Raw genomic sequence first — 26,885 nt, 5'->3', positions numbered from 1 at the left:
TTCTCTGTGGACCGGTACCAAATGGCCCATGGACCAGTATCCGTCCATGGCCTGGGGGTTGGGGACCACTACTCTATAGCCTATCAAGGTGAAGACTGATCTTGGTCTTTGTATCTCTATTACGTAACTTAGTCCCTAGAAAATTTTCTAGTGATCCTATTTTTTGAACTATGGTCTGAAGATCGGCATAAATATTTATGTTTCAGAAAATCTTGAATCTATAGTTGTTGACCTCAGTGACTTTGATCTCAGGCATGTACGACCCACCACCTGCTCTCTCTGCCCTGTGATGAGCTTTTGTGAAATCCGCCCTGTGTGGGTAGAATTCATTTATTTTTAATGCTTTATAGTACCTAGTTGTTTTTAATATACCTCAAGAAATTTATCAATTATTGGTGTACATTTTGTTTTTCCAGCTTTGGGCCCTTATAGTAAATGCTGATGTAAACATTTTTTGAAATTAATAAACTGAACTTTTAGAGCAGTTTTAGATTTACAGAAAAATTGAGCAGAAAGTACAGAGAATTTCCATTTAATCCCTCTTCTGCTATTATTAATATCTTGTATTGGTGTGGTTTACCTGATACAGTGGACAACTAATATTAACACATTTTTCCAATTGAAGCCCATCATTTCCATGTTTGTTCTGTATAGTTCTGTGTGTTTTGACAGGAACATACTGTCACATATCCACCATTACAACATTATACAGTACAGTTTCACTGCCCCCCAATCTCCTGTTGTCCACCTCGTCATCTCTTCCACCCTTTTCCCAAGACCCTGACAACCGCTGATATTTTCATTCTTTAGTTTTACCTTTTCTAGAATGTCATATAGCTGGAACAATGCAATAGGTGTGATGTTCAGATTGCTTTCTTTCTTTTAGAACGATACATTTCCGTTTCCTCTGTGCATCTTCCTGGGTTAATAGCTCATTGCTTTTTATGGCTGAATAATATCACATTGTATAAATGTGGTACCACAGTTCGTTATGCATTCATTTATTGAAGGACATCTTAGTTGCTTCTGAGTTTTTGAAAAAAAATACAAATAAGGTTGCTATACACATGTGTGTACAGATTTCAGTGTTGATACAAAAATTTTAACTCATTTAGGTAAATACCTAGGAGTACAACTGCTGGGTTGTATGGTAAGACTATATTGAGCTTTGTAAGAAAAACCAAATTGTTTGTACCATTTTGCATCCCCATCAGCAATGAATGAGAGCTTCTGTTTCTACCAGCATTTGGCGTTGTCAGTGTTAGTAGTTGGATTTTTGCCATGTTAGTAGTTGGGTTGTGGTATCTGGTCATTTTAATTTGTAATTCTATAATGATACCTAATGTTGAGCATCTTTTCCTGTGCTAATTGCTGTCTCTGTATCTTCTTTGCTGAAATGTCTGTTGAAATCTTTTACCCACTTTCTATTTGGGTTTTTGTTTTTTCATTGTTGAGATCTTTGTGTATTTGAATACAAGACCTTCATCAGATATGTGGTTGCACACATTTTCTCCCAGTCTGTGGCTTGTCTTTTCATTCTCTGAGTGGGAATTCTTATGCATGTATCCTGGTATAAATATGCCTGCATTTCTCTAGGGGTATGTATCTAGGAATGGAATTACTGGCCCTGATGTATGCCTATCTTCAACTTTACTAGGTGATAACAATTGTTTTCCAAATTGGCTGTACTAAGTTCTGTCTCTCCAGTCTGGGCAATAGCTCTCAAAGCTCCACATCCTCATGAGTAGTAGACTTAGGTTTTTGCAAAATTGCAATTTTGACTAGGAATTAGCACATTTTTATGTTTATTTGAATACTTTTACCCACGCTTCTTAGATTTTTTTCTAATAGATTTTATATATTCTGGAATTTATATTAGATACTATTTTGTTGTCAGATGTATGTATTGCCAATATTTTCCATACTTTTTGATTTCTCTTTTCATTTATAATGGTATCTTTTAATGAATAGATGCCAGTCTTTTTTTTTCTTTTTCTTCTTTTCCAAGTGAGAAGAGGGAAGATAGTAAGGTAGACTCTCACATGCACCCCGACCAGGATTCACCCAGCAACCCCATCTGTTGGCCCATCTGGGGCCAACACTTTGCCCATCAAAGGCCATGCTCACAATCAAGCTATTTTCAGTGCCTGTGGCAGAGGCTCTATGGAGCCATCCTCAGCTCCTGGGCTGATGTACTCGAACCAATTGAGCCATGGCAGTGAGAGGAGAAGAGAGAAAGAGGGGGGGGGGGGGGAGAAGAGAAGAGAAGAGAAGAGGGGAGGAGTGGAGAAGCAGATGGTCACTTCTCCTGTGTGTTCTGATTGGGAATCGAATCCAGGACATCTATACACAGGGCTGTTGCTCTACCACTGAGCCAACATGCCAGCACAGAAGTCAGTCTTAATGTGATTAAATTTATCAGTCTTTTTCTTTATGGTTAATGCTTTTCGTCATCATTAGGTAAGTCCTCCCTATACTGATATGAAGATAATCTGCCATCATCTTATAAACTTTTAATCCACTTGGAATGATTTTTAAATGTGTCATGATAAGATAAAATATTATCTTATTCCATATGCAGGTGTAATTTTTCTAATATCTTTTATGTAAAATCCATTTTTCTCCCAGATGTCCACATGAGTTCCCAGTGCCATCTTTGTTGAAAATCCGGCACTATTACTTCTTAGATTTCTGTCTGTTCATCAGTCTGTTTTTCTGTGCTGACTCATACCACTCTTTTTAGTGAGATGAGTCTTAATATTTAATAGGACAACTCTTTCTACCTTGTTCATTTTAAAGAGTGCTTGGGATATTCTAGGGCATTTTAACTTGCATACACATTTTAGAATTACCTAGTCAAGTTATATTACATTGTAGAATTTTGGCATCAATTACATTACAGTTTTAGATTTAATCTGAGAAAAATAGAAATTGTTACAATTAAAAACCTTCCAATTTATAAAAATGATCTCTTTACCATTCTATATTTATTTGTCTTTTATTATATCTCACAGTAAAATTTTATTTATAATCTTTCCTGGGGTAATCTTGAATCTTTCCTTGTGGTATTTTGTTAGATTTTTAAAGTTTTTAATAATATATATATATATATGTGTGTGTGTGTGTGTGTGTGTGTGTGTATTTCCTTTCCATAAGTATTGCTGGTGTAAAAAATAGCTGTTTTTTTTTTTTTTTTTTAACTTTTGGGAGGTTTTATTAAAAAAAAGTCAACTACCTCTTTTATGTGTTCAACTTTGACCAATTTGTGTAGTTTTCATTTTGAGGACTACATGAAATATCCTGTGTATTCAGTATATGTAACCATTACTTAAAAAGTTGACACTCAACTTTACGTGGTGAGTCAGTGGGCTTTGCTTAACTAGAAACTCTGAAGTGCTCCACAGTTCATGGGTGGAGAAATGGTCAAGTCTTTGGGGGCTAGAATCCAGGGAAGTTGAAGCAGCTCTAGTTTTCCCAGAGCCAAGATCCCATTGTGGCCCCCAGGATCCCATTCTCATTAAAGAAGAGAGAGGAGAGCCCCTGGGACAAGGCTCTGTGTTGAATGAGCTGTTGATTTTTAAGATGCATTATTTAAAAAACCTGGCACACTTGCTAAGTTCTCACTTTAATTCTAATATTTTATCTTGAGAATTTTCTTGCAAGCATAATCGTATCCTTGAGAATAATGACAGTTTTGCTTTTTCCTTTCCAATTATTGTGCCTGTTACTTTATTTCTGGCCTTGGGTTGGCCCTGCAGTCAACGCTGATAGAAGTGGTGATGCGAGCATGTTTGTGCTGTGCCCAATCTCAAAGGGAAAGCTTTTATTTCTTCTCCACTACAACAAATGTAAAAGTAGGTACTTTATTGCCACTTCGATTTCATGGATGAAGAAACTGGGGCTTAAAGTGGTTAAGTAAATTTCTGAAAGTGGTCATGCACCTTGTATGTGTGCAAGTTGTGCTTGGAAAAATACATTTCTGTTTGACTGGAGAGCTTGACATTTTAACAACCTGATTAAGCTTAATTCTGCATAGCCCTGGCCGTGTAGTTCAGTTGGTAGAGCATCATCCCAGTACGTTGAGGTTGTGAGTGTGATCCCAGTCAGGGATCATCTAAGAATCAGCCAGTGATGGGAAGAATAAGGGAAAAACAAATCAATGTTTCTCTCTCTGTCTCTGTCTCTTTCTCTTTCTCTAAGAATCAATAAATAAAAATTAGAAAAAGTATAATACTGCATAAATAATCAGCAAGACACAGGGCTGGGTTAGATGTGATATGAGCCAAGCCACATGGTATAACCAGAATAGTTTCCTTCCCGAAATAATCATTGTATTACATGTTGTTTCATAACTACCGATGAAGCAGTACAGGCCGCTTAATGATAGAAACAGAAGCATCTAGAGACAAACATGTACCACTTATCTATGGGGATTCATTCTGAATGCGATTCTATTGTTGTGTGAACATCATAGAGTGCACTCACATAAACCTAGACAGTATAGTCTCTACTGTAATTGTATGCGCTATACTTTTATACATCCGGCGTCCCTGCAGGTTTCTTTATACCAGCATTACCGCAAACACAGGAGTGATGGCAGTGGCTGAAGCAGGGTGGGCAGGGGAGGCACAGGAAGAGATTGGAGAACTCAGTAGCGACTGGTTTATGTGTCACTAGTTGGGTCCTATAAGGTGTTTGGATTTTGTTCCAAGTGCAGTGAGATGTTTTTGGAGAAATTGAAGCTGGGGAGTAATTATGGTATGGTTTACATTTTTAAAAGATCACTTCAATATATGGAAATTGGATTTTAGGAAGCTAACATAGACCAGTTACATACTGTAGCTGTTGAAATAGGCCAACAGTGAAATCGTGGGGGTTGGATTAAGTTGGTCATAATGGGGATGGGGGTAGAAAAAAATACTCATATTTGGAACATACTGTAAAACTAAAATGTAAGAATGTAAGATTCGTAAAGGATTCTTGTTTGTTTTAGTGTGTCCCTTGGCTCTCATATATTCTGCTGTAGCACACAGTGGACATTCACAGAATATATTGATGGATGAATTGAATAAATGAATCAATCAAATGTGTGAAGAAAAGACAGGAGTCAAGGATGAGTCATATGTTTCCCAGCACAGTCCGCTATAGCATTAAATATTATTGCACCACCACAGGGTGGTTATTGGTTCCTGGGAAAAAGGTATTCTAGTAGGGATTTAATGGCCATATTTAATTACATAACTCTAAATATGTACAGCAGTTCCTTGAATAACGTCATCTCATTCAATGTTATTTCATTATAATATCGATGAGATGCTGCAGGAACTTGACTCTTGTTTATATCAATTAGCCTGTGGTAAAACAGGTTTCAGAATTTGTTGTTGCACCACAGTTCCATGAACCTCTTGGTGAGGTTAAGTGAGGACTTACTGTACATTGAGGATTTTCTGTAAGGCAAAAATAGGATGTTATGCAAGAAATTATAGCTCGCACTAAGAGATAATGATAGAAATAAGAAGAAGAGACCTCCATCTAAAACGGTACAGATATTTATACATTCCAGACTCTCATTTTCTGCTTAGTAAAAGAGTAACTTCTTTCATCCTGCCTCGCTGCTCTTGTCCGCTCCCCTCCTTCTGAATCCACCATTTCGCTGTGATTGGATAGTGGGAAGTACTCTGTGTTGCAAATCTGCCATTTCTACCTGCTGTTCTCACTAGTCTCCATCATGGAACCACATGGTTGATGGGTCCAGAGTATTCTGGAGTTGATGTTGACGTATTTCTCTGTAGGGCATTGAATTTGTGTTCTGGAGTTGATGTTGACGTATTTCTCTGTAGTGCATTGAATTTGTGTTCTGGAGTTGGTGTTGACGTATTTCTCTGTAGTGCATTGAATTTGTGTCTTTGATTTTAGATAATTTTCTAGCTCCCTCTGCCATTTATTTCCCATTCAATTTCCACCTCATAAATGTATTTTAAAAGAAAAAAACAAACCTGACCATATGCCTTTTTAGTACACTGTATATCAGTGGCCCCCAACCCCCCAAGGGCCGTGGACCGGTACCAGTCCATGGGCCATTTGGTACCAGTCCGCAGAGAAAGAATAAATAACTTACATTATTTCCGTTTTATTTATATTTAAGTCTGAACGATGTTTTATTTTTTCTTAAATGACCAAATTCCCTCTGTTATATCCGTCTAAGGCTCATTCTTGACACTTGTCTTAAAAGTTTGACAATTATATTTGAAAATACCACAGTTTTTACGCTGACCGTATAATTTTATTTTGTGCATTTATCTGTCCCACCCTAAAGGCCGGTCTGTGAAAATATTTTCTGACATTAAACCAGTCCATGGCCCAAAAAAGGTTGGGGACCACTGCTGTATATGCATACCAGTGTTTTTGTTTTCTTATCATGTGGCCAAATACAGAAATTTTATGTCTACATTACATATTTCACCAAATCCTGGGTGCTCATATGATTGAAAGAATACATTTAGAAAACAAATAAAATATATTTTGAGAATGTAAAGCCATATATCAGATGCTTGGACAATGGACTCAACCTTGGATTATTTCCAAAACTTACTGCCACAAGAGGCAATAATAATAAAACAAACAAAAGCAACATTAAAGATCATCCAGTAGACTAGGTTTGTTCCGGTCAATAAAAGCAATGATGCAGTAGTAGTATTGAGTTGTCTTACTCAATAGAAATGTTGAATACCCAAGAGAAAATAGGTACATGACTCAGCAGAGAGGGTAAAACTAATACAGAAAAAGAGGGAAACTAATGTGAAACTACTCTTCTCTCAGAATTTCAAGAGCACAAGTAAAAATACTAGCTTTATGCTTGAGTGCTCTTTCCAACTTTTCACTCAGTCTGTTTTCTCTCATATTTCTCTTACCAGCTACATTATTTTTTTGTTTTGTTTTTATTGTTTTTTGTATGATAGAGACAGAGAGAGACAGAGAGGACAGATAGGCACAGACAGACAGGAGGGGAGAGAGATAAGAAGCATCAATTCTTCATTGTGGCACCTTAGTTGTTCATTGATTGCTTTCTCATATGTGCCTTGACCAGGGGGTTATAGCAGACCGAGTAACCCCTTCCTTGTTCAAGTCAGTGACCTTGGGCTCAAGCTGGTGAGACTTGCTCAAACCAGATAAGCCCACACTCAAGCTGGCGACCTCAGGGTTTCAAACCTGGGTCCTCTGTGTCCTAGTCTGACACTCTATCCACTGTGCCACCACCTGGTCAGTCCCGGCCATATTTTTTAAATCAACCTTGACCTGGACCTTACCTTCTGCTCCCATTTAAACTGGTTTTTATCCCCAGATATGCAGTTCAAATGCCCAAGTAGAGAATCTGATTACCTGGCTTGTACCTAGGTTGCTGGCTAGCTTATGAATTTTTCTGTCCTAATGTCTGGTGCCCAATGGCCCCATGAGAACAGAGTCTGAGGGATCAAACCTGGGTGCCCCAGGAGCAGGGGCTCTGGGTGGGAATTTTTTCCCTTGGAAGACAAAATAATGGGAGCAGGGATCTGAACTTGGCCTGTCTAGTCCAGCCAGCTGCCACCTCAGTGACTTTATATTACCTGATTTGAAATAATTGCCATTGAAATTTATTCCAAAGAAAAATAAATCAAATATATTCACAGTATTGTGCAACGTTTAAGACACTGATGTTTGGATCCAAACCTAGGTTTTTCTCTTTGTGGCCTTGGTCAAAGTTTTTAATTTTTCTATGTGTGGACATTCTCTCCTTTATAATAGGGTTAGTGATATTCTCCTCTTAGGGTTGTTACAAAGACGATGAGATAGTGTTGGTAGATCAGTTAAAACAGTGCCGGGCACATAGTCAGAATTCTATACCTGATAGCTGTCTCCAGCAGCCTCAACAGCAGCAGAATCAGGCAATCTCTCCCTCAAAATTATGCAAAGCTAACATTCTTAGTAGCATCTTTACTGTTAAAGTGAGTTCTCCAGGTTTCTCTTAGTTATATAATTTAAATTTGTTCATTGTTATGATTTAAATCTTTTGCTATATTGTAGAGTTGTCAGAATCACTAGAAAAGCCTGTAAAATGCTTTTGATCGATTGGCACCAGGTATTATATTAAATATCATTTGAAAAGTCTTTAAAAGCTGCACAGAACGTCCCACTGATTCCAGTTATTTCTTCTCTCTGTAACTAATCCCTTCCCCTGTCTTTCCTTTCTCAAATAGAACATTGTGCATGAAACAGGGACTACTACTGTGATCTCCTAAACCTTTTCAAATGTTTCATTTTGGGGAACTAAGATTATCTTTCTTGGAGCATCCTTTAGACTTTGCCAACATTTCCTTCCAAATTCTAGTATGAAGTATGGCATACGAATTCCTCTTGTCTCACGAAGCCAGAATTTATGTTAAAGGGAAAATAAAACCCACATTCTAGAAAGCACAAGGAAACACTAAAAATAAGATGGTGGGGGAGGCAATGTTGGAAGCCAGCCTTTACAAAGAGGATCTGCAGACAGTGTTCTGACAGCTGGATTCTGGGCCTCTGGGAGCGTGCCAGTGCCGTCATAAGCAGTCAATAGGCCACAATACATAGGAGGAAGAGAACAGAGGTGCACATTCATTTGACGTAATCTTGGAAAGGAGTGAACTTCTAACCATTAGTTCAAAGTGTTGCTGTCTCTTTTACTAATGTCACCAAAAAAGATCCTGTTCAAGACAAAAAAAAAAAGCCATGTCTTTCTTGAGTTTAAATTGTGAGATTACTGACCTCAGGTTGGAGAAGGTTTACTAGAACCTGGGACATTCTGCGCTCGTCTAACAGATGGAAAGTGTTACCGACATTTATCTCAAAATCATGCCAACTCAACATCCAAGGTCTTGATGCTTTAGGGCAGGGATTCTGGACATACTCCTTTCAGCACAGCTAGAAATATACATATTTGCTTTGGACGTGGCTCAGAGGAAAGAGATGCTGCCTTCTAGACAGGTCCTATCTTTCTCTTTGTGACTCCACTCCCTTTCTCTGCCAATGAGTCGAGGCTGGCATGCTGACGACAAGTTGATGACAGGCAACCTAACCTTGTGACTCAAAGTGTGGTCCATAGACCAGCAGTTTAGCATCGCCTAGGAGCTTGTTCAAAATTTAGAATCTCAGCACCGTTCCAGACTGACTAAATCAGAATCCGTATTTTAATAAGAACTCTAGGGTCACTTTCGCCTATGAAAGTTTGAGAAGACTGGTCTATACTGAACTTTTTTTTTTTATTATTTTGACTTCCATCATGATTTGCATTTGGCAAAGATCACTATTTTTAAAAAATTTTCATTTATTTCTCATCCGCAGAATAAAAATAGTTTTCACCATTTTTTGGCAAAGCACTTTGTGTGGCTAGATGAGCTAGAGTGCTTCATGTAGAGAAGGGAACTAAAGTCTTGCTAGTTTATGTAAGTAGATAAAAATATACCCTTGACAGGAAGGATGACAATTGCATTGGAAACACTTGACTCTCTGACAAAATTCATTTATTTTGTATCAGAAGACAAGGGAAGTGGAAATAATTAACTTGGCTTCTATTTCCAGTGGGAGAGGGGTCAGTGGTCATTTCTGCCAATCTTTTTTCTTGCTCTTTCTGGTAAGATTAGAGAAATAATCTAATGTTTTTTAATATGTCACTATAATTTAGACAAGTATTTACATGAAAATATGAAAGAGAACATTGCACAATAGTACTTTATGGAGAAAGCCTTTAAAGGTACAAGGATGGTCCTATGGGCTGACAAGCCAGAGCTGGGCTTCCCTGTGTAACTGCGGAAGGACTCGCCTCTGGTTTGGGCTCAGGTGCAAACTGTGTTTTGCTGTGTGCTTTTACTTTTAGGGTCATTTCCGCCCATCGTGGTTTTATTTCTTATCTGCTTTTATTATTATTAAATGCTCATTTTACGGTCCTCCGAAGACCTAAGCACCAGCCACTAGCAGCAGCAAAACCATAAAGTCCTTGGCTAGGTGTAGACAGGGTTAGGTCACAGATATATCCCCTGAGTATCTAGCAAGACACTGTTCATCTCTCATATGATGACACAAAGGAGCCAATAAGGGTCTTTTATTGATTACTCATGTCCCCATTTATTATTTTATTGTTCTTACGTTTGTGGGCAATTCTGGGGTCAGGTTATTAGAAGTGAGACACGGCCTTTTAATTTAAGGTTTCCTATAAGGAGAGACAACGGCTGAGAGGTAAGAAGGACACAATAATAATTTGCCTTTCATTTTTTTCCTTACATCTCCAACAGCTTTAACCTTATTTTACTATTACTTCGATTTCTAAATGAATCCAAATAGGGAGTGTTCTATGTTTGAACATTATTTGTTCATATTTTAGGTGATTCCTTATTAATTTTCAATAATCTTAATAGTTCCACTTTACCTGTGTGTTAATTTTAAATTATATACACCCACACCCACACCGACACACACACCTATATTCTCATTGCTAATGTCCCAAAGTTTAAATCAGGGAAAGGAATATGTGTGTGTAGAAGCGAGACATGTCTTATATTTTAACTTAAAGATAGTATATACTCATATAAGTGCATTAAACAATAATGAAATTAAATGAAAGTCAGTCCTGTTTATATTTCATTTATGGAATGTACTTTATGCTGCATTACTCCAAGATTCTAGTTATTTTTATCTTTACCAATTTAATATCTGTTGAATTAGACACATACTCTTAATATAATCATTTTACTCTGACATAATTATACACTAATGTATTTGTCAAGAGCAATTTTATTTTCTATCATAAATGTTAGTAGCATAACCAGACAGCTTGGTGAACAGAGAGAAACTTAGAAAAACTATTTCTCTTTTTTGCTGTATGCTTATTTGATTTGCTTCTTGAAGTTTATTACTCTAAAAATACTGGATATTGAAAGCTATGTATTTAGGCTTTATTCGAGGTGAGTCCTACCTGCCTAAGTATAAACAAATACAGGGCTGGGCAAAAGTAGGCTTACAGTTGTGAGTATGCAAAGAGTTCATTCTTATATTCTTATTTATTAATTATTGTATTATTTTCCATTCAACTGTAAATCTATTTTTTCCCCACCCTGTGTATAAAATTACCATACCCTTTTGTGTCTGAAAACTGCCAGAGTACTTAATCCTAATGCCCCTTCTAAGAAGCAGATGTCTTTTTTAAAATAAATTTTTATTAATTTTAATGGGGTGACATTAATAAATCAGGGTACATATGTTCAAAGAAAACATCTCCAGGTTATCTTGCCATTCAATTATGTTGCATACCCATCACCCAAAGTCAAATTGTCCTCTGTCACCTTCTATCTAGTTTTCTTTGTGCCCCTCCCCTCCCCCCCTCTCCCTCCCTCTTTTCTCCCCCCCCATAACCACCACACTCTTGTCCATGTCTCTTAGTCTTGTTTTTATGTCCCACCTATATATGGAATCATGCAGTTCTTGTTTTTTTCTGATTTACCTATTTCACTCTGTATAATGTTATCAATGTCTTTTTATTTAATTTTCTTAAGAACTTTCTAATGTCTCCAGCTGAACTGCAGGACTGGTACAGTACTCAGTATTTCTGGGCAGGAATCATCACTTGTCATGATAATTTCTTTTGAGCATTATTGAGATATATTTCACATATCATAAAACTCACACATAGAAACATCCAGTTCCGTGGTTTTTAGTCTATTCATAGAGCGTGCAGCTATCTCTGCAGTCTAATTTGAGAACATTCTTAGCAACACAAAAGGAAACCTTGCACGGTGGCTGTCATTCCCCATTTTTCTCCCCAGGCAGCCACGAATCTATTTTCTGTCTCTGTGAATCTGCCTGTTCTGGATGTTTATATAAGTGGACTTATACACTACGTGGTCTTTTGTCACTGGCTTCTTTTACTTAGCAGACTCGTTTCAAGGTTCTTCCATGTTGCAATGTGTTCTGTACTTCATTTCTTTTTCTTTTTATAACGAGAGAGAGGGACAGACAGAGAGAGAGATGAGAAGCATCAGTTGTTCACTGTGACACCTTAGTTGTTCATTGATTGCTTTCTCATATGTGCCTTGACCGGGGGTGGGAGGGTACTCCACTTGAGCCACCGACCCCTTGCTCAAGCCAGTGATCTTGGGCTTAAGCCAGTGACCTTGGGCTTCAATCCAGTGACTATGGTGTCATGTCTATGATCCCATACTCAAGATGGCGACCCCATGCTCAAGCTGGTGAGCCAGCACTTAAGCCAATGAGCTCGCGCTCAAGCTGGTGACCTTGGAGTTTTGAACTCGAGTCCTCTGTGTTCCAAGCCAATGCCTCTCTCCACTGCCCCACCACCTGTTAAGGCAGTACTTCATTTCTTTAATTACTGAATAATATTCCAAGGAATGTATAGGCCATTCATTAGTGGATGGACATTTTGGCGATTCCAACCTTCTGTCTATATGAATATCACCACTATGAGCATTCATATACAAATTCTATGTTACCATATTTTTAATTCTCTTGGGTATATATCTAGGAGTAGAACTGCTGGGTTGCGTGATAACTCTATGCTTAGGATTTTGAGGAGCTGCCAAACTGTTTGCTAAAAGTAGCGGCTTCATTTTACATTCCCACCAGCAATGTATGAATATATCAGTTTCTCTACATTCTCTCCCACACTTATTATTGTCTCTCTTTTTTATTTTAGCCATCCTGGTGGGTGTAAAGTAGTATCTCATTGTGGTTTGGGTATGCATTATTCTGATGACTAATGATGTAGAGCATTTTTTCATGAGCTTGACAAAAACCCACTGTTGGTATCTTCACACAGCTGGAGCCAAAAAGTAATTGTGTTTAAGTGTATTTTTTAATGTTTTCACTCTCTCTTTGAGACTGTTTTGGTAAAGAATAAAGAGGTTTACTGACCAATACTTGAAGTCAATTGCAAAGTTAGTACATCTTTGCTCTCCATTCAATGAAAGATTATTGGAAACATTTTCATGACTTTCTGGTAGTAAAAGGAAGAAAACTAATTATTGCTTAAAGATTTCTAATCTTACCAGCGTTAACTGTAAAGTAAGTGAAGTTTGCTCAATTTTGATGGTCCTAGATTACTCTCCCCTTTGAAGAGGCCTGCTTTTTGTACCTCCTAACGCCATACTTTCTACATGGTCCACTGTCAGGCTTGGTCTCAGGGCAGGAGTGTAATACATAGACACTTAGGAATATATGGTGGATGAGAAATCTCATTGTCTACCTTTTCAAAGATATAGTTTCCAGGAATAAAGGAACAAAGATCTGAAGTGTGTATTAAGGAATTATAGCAACGCCAAGCTATGAAGATTTTCTTTGGGTGACCTTCTATGCTGTTTGAAGTCTTTTCAGTTGTATATGACTGGACCCACACCCAGAGTTATCTGAACAAGGGCAATGTGTTCACTCCTTAAGCTGAGAGAGCTTCAATGGTGTCACTAAGATGCATGCCTCAGCTGTTTCCCTACATGATTCTCGGGATGCTTCTCACGTGATTTCATCACTCAGTTTAGGAAAAAAAAGAGACTGAGTCACTGATACTGCAAACCATAGTTTAGAGCTAAGGTCCCTGGCCCCAGCTGGCCTGACCCAACGCCTGTGCTCAATCCTAAATAAGTGACTGTGGTCAGCTGACGGAACCACCATCGGATTAGCCTCTCACATTTGGTCCCCCGGGATCTCGGGTAAAGCCCCTTCACTAGAAGCGTTTGGGCCTAGGCTGGAAAGACCTGTTTAAAAATGGGAGTTAAGAAAGTATAGAGTGGTCATTATCTGCTCAAAGCCACAGACCATAGGCAGTTCTAGGAAGAACATTAAAAAGTCAACTGGGCCCTGGCTGGTGGCTCAGTGGATAGAGCCTCACCCCAGAGTGCTGAGGTCACTAGCTTGATCTCGGGGTCTCTGGCTCGAGCCTGGGGTTGCTGGCTGGAATCTGGGGTCACTGGCTTGCGTTCAAGAGTGCTAGTTTGAGCCCTGGTCAGGGCTTGATCCCTGAGGTCACTGGTCCAAGCCCTGGTCATGGCACATATGAGAAGCAATCAATGGTACAATTAAGTGGAACAACTCTCCTCCTTCCTCTTAAAAAAAAATAGAAACATCATCTGGGCAGTGGTTCTCAAGCCTTAGGGTATGTATCAGTTTGCTAGAGTTTGCCGTTTCTGTAGTTTAGAAACACGTAACACTTTTGGTTTCTCAGGTTCACAGATGGAGAGGAATTTTGCACAGGATAGATCATTCCCTGGGTCTCACTGGTACCAGATTGAGATGATATTTCAATTAGATTTTGGACTTGGTGTTGATGTTGGAGTGAGTTAAGACTTTGGGATGTTATGAATGCATTTTGCATGTGAGGAGGACATGGAATTTGACTAGCTAGATGGTGGACTATCCTGGGTCGATTATGTTCCTCCAGAAGTCCTGTGTTGAAGTCCTAAGCTCCCCTACCTCAGAATGTGACATTATTAGAAATCGAATAGTTGCAGATGTAATTGGTTGAGGTGAGGTCAGTAGGGTGAGCCCTATTCCAGTATGACTAGTGTCCTTGTAAAAGGGGGACATTTGGATTCAAGAGACAGGCACTCAGGGAGAAACACCCTGTGAAGATTGGAGTTCTGCCGGCCCCCAATGAGGTATCAACAGAAGCATGGAGAGAGGCCTGGAACAGTCTTCTCTAGGCCTTCAAAGGGGGCATGACTCTGTCCTCACAAAGGACCACAGACTAATGGGCTTAGACAACAAGGATTTATTGTCTAATCCTTCTGGAAGCTAGAAGTCTGAGAACCTGGTATCAGCAGTGCCTTGTTTTAGGGCCACAGTGTCTAATGTTCTCACCTTGGTTTATTGTTACTGCTTTTTTATTTTGATAGAAGAAACAAAAGTGCCAGAAGATGATGAAATGGAGAAGCTATACAAATCGTTAGAGCAAGCCAGTCTCTCTCCTCTGGGGGACCGACGACCGTCAACTAAAAAGGAGCTGAGAAAGTCCTTCGTGAAGCGGTGTAAAAATCCATCCATAAATGAGAAACTCCACAAAATCCGAACCTTGAATAGCACATTAAAGGTAATTAATTTCAAATCGTGGACGACCTCTGTGAACGAGGGGTAAAGCACGGCCGGTTCTGCAGATTCCTGCTAGCGAGTGTGGGTGTGCTGACCCTTGGTGTTCTGTAAGCACTAGAACATTCCACAGGGTCACACCAATCTGCTTTTCTAGATAGGCCTTGATGTTTACCTTCGCTCTGCTATAAAGTTTCAAATGTTAAGCTCCTAGAAGGCAGGGACCATGTGTAATTTGTTTTATCTAGCACGATAAATGTTGATGAGAGCTTAAGATAGTCAACTTGTGAGCCTGAACAGTAATGTTAATAAAACCTTGGGATTTCACCTGATTTATCCAACAGTGCCATTGTTCTGTACTACATCCAGAAAAAATTTTCTAGATTTCAAATACAGCAAAGACTTAGTGACCCTCAGCTTTAGACTCCACAGGCAAGACATGCCATGAAGGCAGCAGGAAATACGTGCTTCATGGTCACGGACCAGCAGCTGTTTTCACCTTGGGATGAGGGGCAGTGCACAGGATGTACTGACGCTGTTTTCAGGGCCTCCTGTCACTGAAATGGTTCTTCATCCCAGAGTATCCTGCTTTCACATTTAGATTATAACATGAACAAAAGGGGCCCAGAGACTTTGTCAAACGTGCCCGAATTAGCAAAGGATTTGTAGATTCTGAAAAGCCTTGCTAGATTCTGCAATTTAATTCTGGTTTGTACATGTCCTTTTGCATCAAGAATTTTGAGTCTCTTTCCAGGAAGAAATAGCACTCAGAGGACAAGCTTACAAAGAGACGGCTGAGTGACTCTTTGTCAGATGTCCTAGTTAGTCAATAGAAGACGTAAGCACCCTACAAGGCTACAAAAATGAGGCTGAAAAATAAAAGGGAAAGAGATATTTTAATTATATAAATGCAGATCAATCCCCTACCATTTGTTGATGAAAAATATCGCTAGTACTCATTTCAAAGGCAAATATATTATATTTCATAGTATGTACCAGTTGATAAATGGTTGGTTATTTGATGTATATCATATGTTGAGATTTTACAGTCTTATAGGCGATCACTGCTATAAATGAATACTTTTTTTTTTTTTTTTTTGTATTTTTCTGAAGTTGGAAACAGGGAGGCAGTCAGACAGACTCCCGCATGCGCCGGACCGGGATCCACCCGGCACACCCACCAGGGGGCGACGCTCTGCCCATCTGGGGCGTCGCTCTGTTGCAACCAGAGCCATTCTAGTACCTGAGGCAGAGGCCACAGAGCTATCCTCAGCCCCTGGGCCAACTTTGCTCCAATGGAGCCTTGGCTGCAGGAGGGGGAGAGACAGAGAAGAAGGAGAGGGGGAGGGGTGGAGAAGCAGATGGGCACTTTTCCTGTGTGCTCTGGCTGGGAATCGAACCCAGGACTCCTGCACGCCAGGCTGACGTTCTACCACTGAGCCAACTGGCCAGGGCCAATGAATACATTTTTCATTGAACATATATTTCGTGAATTTTGCTAGGTACTAGGTACTATTATAGGGCACCAGGGACCATTGAATGGACCCCACTGGTCAATGCAAATAAAGAGGAAAACAGTTCCAAAGCAATGTGATAAGTGTTGTAGTTGATACAAGCTTGGGGTGCTTTGGTAGTCCAGAGGAAGGAAGTGGTTACCTATCTGAAACCACCAGGGCCAATGCTGACAACTGACCAGTGGGTAAGAGATGAGAATATCAGGATGAGAAAGAAGGGCATTCAAGGAGGAGGAGCTGGCTGGGTAAAGGCAGGCCACTGGATCATATGTTTTAGTCTGTGTTGGGAGAAATAGGAAGTAGAGGCTAAGGAGAGGGAAGACAGCGCAGACCATTTCTACCAGGAGAGAGACTGTGTCCTCACCTTTCATAGAACAGCAGCCTTAGGATTCTAGACTGTGACAGAACCATGTCCTGTCATGGTCAGGGGGAGGCCAGGTTTGTACAAAGAATTCAAAGGGTTAGCTGGCCCTAGGTGGTTCTCTTGTGACCTCTTGCTGTCCACGTGCTGTGGCCAATGAAATGGATGAATCCAGCTTTTTCCGTTCTCCTTGTGCTTTAGTTATCTATTGCTAGGTAACAAAACATCTCAAAATTTAGCAACCACAAACAATAAACGCGTATTTTTTCATAGTGTCTGTGGGTCAGAAATCTGGGCGTGGTTTGGTGACCTGCTCTGCCTGATGGCCTTGATCCGGGCATCAGCTGGGGCTGCCTTCACTGGTCCACTGGGGAGTCAAGGCCTACCAGGCTCTCTCATGAGCTTGTTGGCAGAATTTTAGTTCCTCACAGGTTGCCTGTGAGGGTCTCAGTTGTTTGTTGTGCGTTGGTGGGAGGCTACACAGTTCCTTGCCTGGGAGCCCTTTCAAAGGGCAGCTCCCAAAATACAGTCTGGCTGCCCTGAGCGCATTTAAGACAGTGAGAGTGGGCGAGCAAGGTAGGTCATGTCCCAATCTCAGCGGCCATCACATTACACTTTCAATATTCACTGTGTTCTATTCATTAGAAGGAAGTCATGAGGTCAACCTGGATTTACCAAGGGGAATTATACAAGGGCTTGAATACCAGGGAGCAAGGGACACTGGGGGCCATGCCAGGGGCTACCACTCCCAGCCGAAGAACTGTTCCCTCTGTATATCCCCAGAAGGAAGCCCTGTCCACGGATCCCGTAGACCTCACATAAAGCTGGGGCTGAGGTCCTAGGAACCTCTTCAGGATGGAGGGAGACATGAATGTATGGAACTTGACCTTGGTGGAAAAAAAGCACATAAAATTATTCATTGGAGAAAGATAATTTGGTGCGTGTATATTTATTCATGTCAGAAGGCCATCAGAATTATTTGAACTATTTTAATATAATTTTTATTATTTATTTTTATTGACTTTATTGGGTGATATTGGTTAATAAAATTATATAAATTTCAGGTGTACAATTCTATAATACAGCATCTGTATATTATATAGTGTCAATATACAACTTTCAGGTCAAGTTTCCTTCCATCACCATTTACCTCTCCTCTTCCCCTTTTATCCTTTCCTACCCCTCTGGTAATCACCATACTGTTGTCTGTGACTGTGGCTTTTTTTTTTGTTTGTTTGTTTATCCCTTCACTTTTTTCACCACTCCTCCATCCCTCTCCTGATGGTATCACTCTGTTCTCTGTGTCTAGGAGTCTGTTTCTATTCTTTCTGTTAGTTTATTTTGTTCATTAGGTTCTACATATGAGTGAAATTGAATGGTGTTCGTCTTTCTCTGACTGGCTTTCAAGTTCAAAGCAGTCAGGATGGTGGTTGCCTTTGATGAGGGGAGGATCTGATGGGAGGGCCCAGAAGTGCACCTTCGGAGATGCTGACCTCAGTTATGGTTATAGAGATGGGTCCATTTTGTGATAGTTTGTCGGCCACAAGCCTCATTATTTATGTGTTTTTCTCTGACTACGTTACATTTCAGTATCGGTGTATATTTTTAAAAAACAACTTCAAAGCTAAAGAATAGATAGACAACAGTTTCATGCAGAAACAAGAAAACTGTTTCAACAATAATGCTTATTTATGTTAGTGATAGGCACATCCCATAAACAAATGAATATCCGTGCACTGGGATGGTTTTTTATGGAAACTCTTGTAAGAAGTTGAGCAAACTATCATGTCATAGTCTTATATAGAGCGTTAGGGATTTCTGATCGCTCAACATCCACTGACCTTGGGCTGAGTCTGCCTTTATTTTAAGATGAATGATTACTGGAATGATTAGTGCATCTGCCTGACATTTTCTCTCAGGGTTTCCCTAGTCGATGTCAAGAGGAACAATCCCTTCTTTCCATTAGCTACTCTGATAGAACACAATTCCAATGCTCGGGCCTTGAATCAAGCCATCTACTGCATATTTGGAGCAAAACAATAAAATCACAGCATCTGTCTTTCACAGTATTTTCTGGGAAGCCCTACCAAGGCTGGCCTGCTGCGCCATCCCAGCTACACAGAGTCCGTGCTGCTGGGTCTAGGGGGAGCTCAGAGGTTTTGTTGTTTCATTAATTTTCTTCCCCTGTGTTCTTGTCTATAGTTTTTTCTTTTATCCATAAAAGAACTTATCATTTGAACCAAATGGTAAGAAATGTAAATTGTTGAGAGCTATAAAACGTGTGTATTGTTAGCCCAAAGTTGAAGAGACCTTTCCCTAAAAACCTTTCATCAGATTTGGAGGGGTTCATTTTTGCCTTTCAAGTTTCCAAGTATTTGTTCATCTGCACAGATTTACTTTGTTTTTTCAACAAAACATTAGGACTGCTCTCTCAACAGATGTCAAAATTTCTTAAAAGTGAAAGTAAAAATCCTTACATAACTTTCTATGAATAGCACTATGGTGATAGAGGATGAAAGCTCATTATTATTATTATTATTTTGAAAATACTGCTTTTTGAAGTATAAATGTTGAGAAGTCAGAGAGAAGAAAGAAAGCTTGTTTGGCCGTACTCAACTCCTACCTGAACCCTTCCGGGGCGTCCACTCACCACCCCTCTTTCCTCTGCTTCGGGTCCTGGTCAGCCTGCTGGCTCTCCCTCTTTCGATACTTTTCTACTGAATAATTGTTTCCTCCTTCTTTAAACCTAAATATATCTTTTGTTCTTCATCTATCACCACATCCTTGTTCTCTTGATTCAAGATTACAAACCTCAGCACTCAGACTTCTGTATGTAGGGTGCTTTCCCCTTGAAATCCACATTATTCTAACCAATTTAGAAACAGGAAAAGAAGAAAACATGACAAGGTAATAAAACACCCCAAACAGAGCACAAGTTAAAGCTAATAGTAGAGTGTAAACCATAGATTTGTGTGACACTAATATTTGTGATCATCTCTGGCCAGATACCTCTTTTCGATAAAATAAATGCCTACTATTCTAGAATCCCTATAACTATGTGGAAATGTCTGTATAGCTAGACAGATACATGTGTATAATATACACATGTAACGTGTAATATACTATATATATATATATATATATATATATATATATAACATGTATAAGACATTTTTGTTTATTTGTTTATGGAGGATATTTCCTTAGGCTCCAAATAGGGTTCACAATACCAAAGAAATTAAAAAGCAAATGGATAAGTGGTTTATTCATTCATTTCTTATTTCATATGTTAATTTCTTTTTAACAAGTATTTGGTGAATGTCTACCATGTTCCATTCATTCTTTCAGGTACTTGGGGACATAGAAGTGGTAGATCCATCAGACAAAATTGCCTGCCTTCATGAAGCTTATATGTAGGTAGAAGAAGAAATAAACAAAATATGTAAATTTATGAGTATATAGTGATGACAGATTTGATAGAGAAGAGAAGGGGATAAAGAATGTTGAGGACTTGATTATGAATTAGGGGAGGCGTCAAAAGCCTCTTTGAATAATGCAATTTGAATAAAATCTGAACAAGGACAGGGAGGGAGCCTAGAGGCTGACTTAGAATGTTCCAGGGACAAGGAAAACCAATGAGAATGTCTTGTGGTGGGAGTGTGCCTAGTGGGTTTACGAGCAAGGTCAGTGAGGCAGAGAGACTGGTTCAATAATAAACATGTTTTGAATGGCTACTTGGTAATGGGCATTGGGTTCAGTGTAAAGAACATGGGGATGAATACAATATGTTTATTGTCACCTTCCTTACAAAGCTTTAGAGTAGGTGAGTGACCGACTGATGAAAATCTAAGTGTAACATGGTCAGCCAAAAACAGCACTCAGGCCCAGGGAACCTTGGACTTGAAGGGGAACCATTAAAGGACTTGGTGTTTTAGGTAGATCCCTGCTCTGCCGCAAGAGAGTGGATTTGAAGTGAAGATTGGAAGGGGGGGCTCACATAGGATGCTGTAGCAGACAATCAAGTGTGGTTTTCTGGACGTTATATCTCAAATTAGGATGCTAGTCATGGGGATAGATCCAACAAGGATAGATTTGAGATAAAATTGTTAGCACTCAAATTTTTTTGAGTACGGAAGCTGTTGCCATCTTTTTTTTTTTTTTCTGAAGCTGGAAATGGGGAGAGACAGTCAGACAGACTCCCGCATGCGCCCGACCGGGATCCACCCGGCACACCCACCAGGGGCGAAGCTCTGCCCACCAGGGGGCGATGCTCTGCCCACCAGGGGGCGATGCTCTGCCCCTCCGAGGCGTCGCTCTGCCGCGACCAGAGCCACTCTAGTGCCTGGGGCAGAGGCCAAGGAGCCATCCCCAGCGCCCGGGCCATCTTTGCTCCAATGGAGCCTTGGCTGCGGGAGTGGAAGAGAGAGACAGAGAGGAAGGAGGGGGGATGGGTGGAGAAGCAAATGGGCGCTTCTCCTGTGTGCCCTGGCCGGGAATCAAACCCGGGTCCCCCGCATGCCAAGCCGACGCTCCACCGCTGAGCCAACCAGCCAGGGCCTGCCATCTTATTTTTACCTCATTGCTTGACTACAGAAAACAACCCCAACCATAGCCTGATGTTTTAGAAATGTGTGTCTTTGGTTCCAGAGGAGGCGGGGCGAAATGGCCAGTGTGGATTTTGTACTGTGTTAGCATCAGGGCAGTTTATACTGTTCATGGAAGGTCAGTAAGTAGTCTTTGAATCAAAAGACAGCCTATATATTTATTCTGCATATATTAATTAAATAAAATGTGTGTGATTAATAAAAAGTTAAGAAAATAAAGCAAAAGAGGTATTTTGTATTGTCAGATACCTTAGGGAAAATACTACATACTGTTTTAATGATGTTTGGTCAATGAAATGGTTATACAGTTAGGGGTTTCAAGAGGAACAGTGCTCACGCTAAGACAGAAATGTCACTGCGGTGTGGGAAAATGGACTGGTCAGAGAAGAGGGACATAGGAAACCTTAGCTGTGGCTGGTTCTTCCATCGGGCAGGGTACTTAACTTCTTGGCGGTTAGCATATGTGAACTGATGTCCTGCCATATCTCAGGATCATTGTAGGGATTTCAATGAATAGGTGAAACACTTTGATAATTTTTATGAATGTGCATGGGCATTGATTTGTAGAAGGGCTAAAGATGGCTTGTTGCAATGGAGATACCCACTACATTCTCCCCCCTCCCCTTTATTTTTTCTCCTTGGACAGTGTAAAGAACATGACCTGGCCATGATTAACCAGTTGCTGGATGACCCCAAGCTAACAGCCAGAAAATACAGGGAGTGGAAGGTCATGAACACCCTGCTGATTCAGGACATCTATCAGCAGCAGCCAGACCCTCCGTCTGACCCGGAAGGCACCCCCCTGGGACTTGAGCAACCACCTTCCTCTGCCTCCGTTGAAAATTCTATTTAAGTGCAAGCCAGAATCCTCTGCCCTTCTTCCCCCAAGCAACTCTTCAAGATGTTGCAAGAGCTTACAATTGTTCCTCAAAAGGAAAACTGAGGACAGTGCCTCAAGCACCAGCTCCCTGTCGACAAGCAGTCTGGGTGAAGACCAGCACCAGGAGTGGGACTCCTCCCAGGAGTGGTGTTCCCATGGAGACCGGAGCGAGGGAGGCCAGGTGAACAGTCCTTGGGTTCCTGCCTGGAGCTCACAGTTCTCCCAGGCTCTGAGTGGAATGTGAAAACTCTATCTTCTGTTCCTTGCTCTCAAGAGACTTACAACATTCTGTGGACAAAGGATCACTTTTTACCAGGGATAGTTATTCATAGATATATTTCATTTTCCAAAAGGAGAAGGTATATATTCTACCTGGTTGGGTGATTGAGTTCTCTAGTCATTTTGTTGAGTGAAGGAACGTTTCTATAGCAGCAACTGGGAGAAGACGAATGCTTTTGTAGAATTGAAAGCCCCTGCTTGTGGTCCCGAATGGTGGTACCCTTTTCCGTGAGTGGAGAAACACTTCATGGAGAGTGGGATGTGAGAGAACCGAAGGAGGAGACGTGTTCTATGTGCCCCTCACTCAAAAGGCAGCTTGGGGTGGGTGGGATCTGATCATGTTCCCTTTCCTCCAACAGCTAAAGCACATGTCCCCTTACATTAGGAAGCTTCTACTCCCTCTCAACTTCTCTGAACCACCGTATGGGACAGTAACAGGTCCAGCAAGAAATGTTTGCTGCTTCAATCCTTCGCTGTGTGCCTGTGCACAGTATAAATTTATATCTAGTTTCCCCAGGATGAATATTGATGAAATGATTCTGTCATCTGATCTGTTTAAATATCTTTACTCAAAAAAAAAAAAAAAACCAACAAAAACAACAGAAGACTTTAAAACATGATATGACTGTTTTATTTTTGTATGTTTCTGTCACTTTGTGTCTTATGTGAATAGCTACCTATAATATGTTTGTTATTTAAGTATATTTATAGAAGGTCAAATTACTAGTGTTTTAAAACATGATATATACTATTGTATGTTTTGCTCAGTATATATTCTCAAAGGATATACATTTTGCTTGAAAAAATAGAAATACTATTAATGATCGATTTATTGGAGTTATTATATATGATAAGGTATGAGGAATGCTCAGGAAGTCTGGGATAAATACGAGGGCATGCAATAATAACTTGATTTTCTGATCCATCTCTCTCCTCCTCTTCCTCTTTTTCCCTCTCCCTCCCTCCCAAAGGCTTAAGTTTTTCTGTTTTAAGTCATTCTCTTAACCAGAAATGGACTTTGATATTACATATCTTTTTTGGTAAATAAGCTAAGTTTTATGCCACGTATACCCACAAACCCCAAACCAAATGAAATAATTAATGTACCTTTTTGTCTAAAGACTAATAGAAATGTAGGGGTCTGTTGTTAAAGCGGACTGATTTTATTAGAGAAGCAATATGAAACTCTTCCCTTACTAATCATCATGAATATTTCTCACCATAAAAATAACCACAACCCACCCAAAACAAAAACAAACAAAACCACTGTGGCCCCACCCCTAGCAAATTGTCAATGTAGCACACTTTTCTGTATATAATCAAAATGAGGATTGAAGTTCAAATGGAAATAGCCCCCTAGAATTTTATCTGTAAACAAAATGGAAGTAGTTGTTGAATATTTCCCCAAATTTTACTAAGAAGTCTTAATACTTTGCAAGCAAAAAACAATGTTAAGCATTAGGAAAGAGACGCAGTTAAAGAGGAAGTAGCTTGTAGTGCGAGGAACCTGTGAGAGGCCACGTCAGTCGGTCTGGCCCAGCAAACACTTCAAAGCCCCCACACCAAGTGGAACGTGCTGCGTGAGGCCACAGCCACGCAGCAGAGGGGCACCTGACCTGGGCTGAGTTACTGTGGGCCTGGGAGGGAGAGAAGTAACCATTCGTGTACTCAGATTGGGACCCGAAGCTTCTGGGTTTGAGAGGCCAATGCTTTCATCTTTCTACTCTAGGAATGATCACCCATTGCTTCTGTTTTTAGCATCTATTGGAAGGTTGATTGTGTCGGATTTCACAATGTCAACCGAGTGTTGAGGGAAGGAGAAATAATGGAGTGAATGGAGGAAACAGTAATGGGGGGGGGGGGGGTCAGCCTTTTCTTCCCCCTCCGTTCTGTGGTTCCCAACACCAACCTGTACATTTCAAGGGTTCCAAAAGCTCTTGAATGGGGCTTGAAATGTATTTCAGTGCTCTACTTTTTTGCCTTTCATTAAAACATATTTTACTGACCTTTTAGTAGAAATGCCTTTAGAACCACTCAAAGGCAAAGTAGGTCCACGAGATTGCTTAATCAAGCCTTCCCGTGATTTTTCAAAGTTAACTTAGTATAGAAGTGCTTGCTGAAGCAGCTACTCTGCAGAACCTCCCCAAATGAAAGTTAAACTGAACTCTACGATCTTGCACCCTGTTCTTCTAGTCCCAAATCACCTTCCGAGGAGACATAGGGTCTGAGGGCTGTGGAATGGCCCAGAGCCATGGCTGTTCAGGGAGAAAGTGGAGCATCTGAGCATGACAAGGTCCAAACCTGTGGCACCTTCCAGGGATTAGGAGCTGGATCCAGCTCCTCTTTGGGGTTGAGGGGAGGACCGCTTCTCGCTGCTGTTAGTCTGTAGACCCAAACTGCTGCCTAATACGATACTCTCACTTGCTGGTACCTTGTAGCACACACTAAATCGGATGGTTTTAATAATTCTTAGCTCTGTAAAAATCCTAGTATAGCATCAAAGGTCTAGGAAGAACCATAAAACACACTTTGGCAAAGACTCCAGGAAGCTTAAGAAAGAACTTACATTTGGAGTCAGACTTCCATGTGAAACCACTGTCTTATATTGACGTAGCACTTTATAGTCTGCAAACAGTGTGTTTTAGTCTCCTCCGGACACCTCCCCAGTGGTCTGCGTGGGATGAGTGGGGATTATTACTACTCATTTTGATGGAGGAGAAAACAAACTCTGAAAAGAGAGGTGCCTGGAAGAGCCCCCAGGTGGTACAGCCAGGAATCGAACTTTACGTCGCAGAGTTGCTGTTGGGACTGAGTGGCTTGACCTGGAGTGTACATGCCATTGTGCTGAAACGGGCCCATGGCTTTGGTGGCTTTTGCAAAGTCATTCACTTGGACCCTGAGGGAGCCTCTTTTCCTTGAACAGTCTCTATCACCAGCCCACAGGTTACTGTCCCTCCTACAATGACCTGCTGACTGTGAGCTGGGGTTTTACCTAAGCACTTTAGGCTTCCTTTCCTTCCTTCTGAGAAGTCTAGTGCTTCTTGGGTCCTGTGAGATCCTTGGATGAAGGAGATACACTTAAAGAAACGAGTGTGTTTATTTTGTTTGCCTTTCAAAGAGTGTCAGGATTGGCCAGAGGCCGAGCTTAGTGACTAGGGGCCTCCTGTCATGTCCCCCCATTCCTTCTCATGTAGTTATGATGATAATTTCCTTAGAGAGCCTTTGAATCACAAACAGTGTCATAGAGATGAAACATAGAAAATATAGTTTTAAGTCTTTTACGGAGAGATGAAATTAAAAGGTAATATTTTCATACAGCCACACAGATACAGTGAGTAACTTCAGCACACGGGATGCCCATCTAAAAGTTACTATTTATTGGACAGCTGCCATATCCGAATGAAGTTTTAGGACACCTCTCTTCTTCAGTCTAATAGAATAGGATGTTTGATTGGGGTTTTCCCACTTATTCTCCATCCAATTTTTTTTTTTATATACTTACCTCACAAGAGAAACTGAGTCCCAGAAATGTAAGGTGACTGCCCTGACCAGGCCTTTGTCCTAGGTGGCTGAAAAGGGGGGCCCCTGAAACTAGATCTTAACAACAAGGTTTGAAATGGGCTGGGGAAGGGGAGAGTTCCACCTTTCCCAGAGTGACGTCCACCCCAGTGAACAAGGTATTGGACAGCTACATAATTCTCTGAAAGGTGAGACAGGAAGCAATTTTCTTGTGCCCTTTGTACATCTTTACTCTTCCCCGTATTTCTGCTGGATACAGAGAAAACATTAAAAACAGATTCTATGTTAAAAAAAAAAAGTTCTTCCATTTCTCTGGCTCTGAGGACACTGAACTGCTCTGGATTGATATTTCATTGCCTTGCGTACAAAGGGGAAGCATGCCCCATGGAGACACACAGCGTCCACAGTAAACGCCAAGATTATAAATCAGCATACGTGTTAATGTTTTTGCATGACGGGGATGTGACCTTTAGCCCTGCATGGTCTGTGGGGGCGAGATGTCAATGTGAAAATGACACCTTCAATTTCATCGTGCTTTTTTAAATTCTCTGTCACCTACACTCTTGGACGAAACGGAAAAAAGTGCCATGGCTCATTTCTCCTGCTTTATGTTTTTGAGGTTGACTTGTAAG

General features: G+C 40.5%; 1 protein-coding gene across 3 annotated transcripts in view; it reads left to right on the top strand.

The window, feature by feature from the left end:
• IPCEF1 (interaction protein for cytohesin exchange factors 1) overlaps positions 1-26,551 on the top strand; it is a 145,231-nt gene extending 118,680 nt beyond the window's left edge. For all 3 annotated transcript variants that reach the window (XM_066248511.1, XM_066248512.1, XM_066248510.1), the window contains 2 exons: positions 14,907-15,100; positions 22,222-26,551. In XM_066248511.1, coding sequence (XP_066104608.1) covers positions 14,907-15,100; positions 22,222-22,428 — 401 coding nt within the window. In that variant the 3' untranslated portion in view covers positions 22,429-26,551. The remainder of the gene's footprint in view (positions 1-14,906; positions 15,101-22,221) is intronic.
• Positions 26,552-26,885: the final 334 nt, after the last annotated feature.

Source organism: Saccopteryx bilineata, chromosome 12, assembly GCF_036850765.1.
Source record: "Saccopteryx bilineata isolate mSacBil1 chromosome 12, mSacBil1_pri_phased_curated, whole genome shotgun sequence".
NCBI classification, from domain to species: domain Eukaryota; kingdom Metazoa; phylum Chordata; class Mammalia; order Chiroptera; family Emballonuridae; genus Saccopteryx; species Saccopteryx bilineata.
This window is presented reverse-complemented; position numbering and strand designations above follow the sequence as displayed.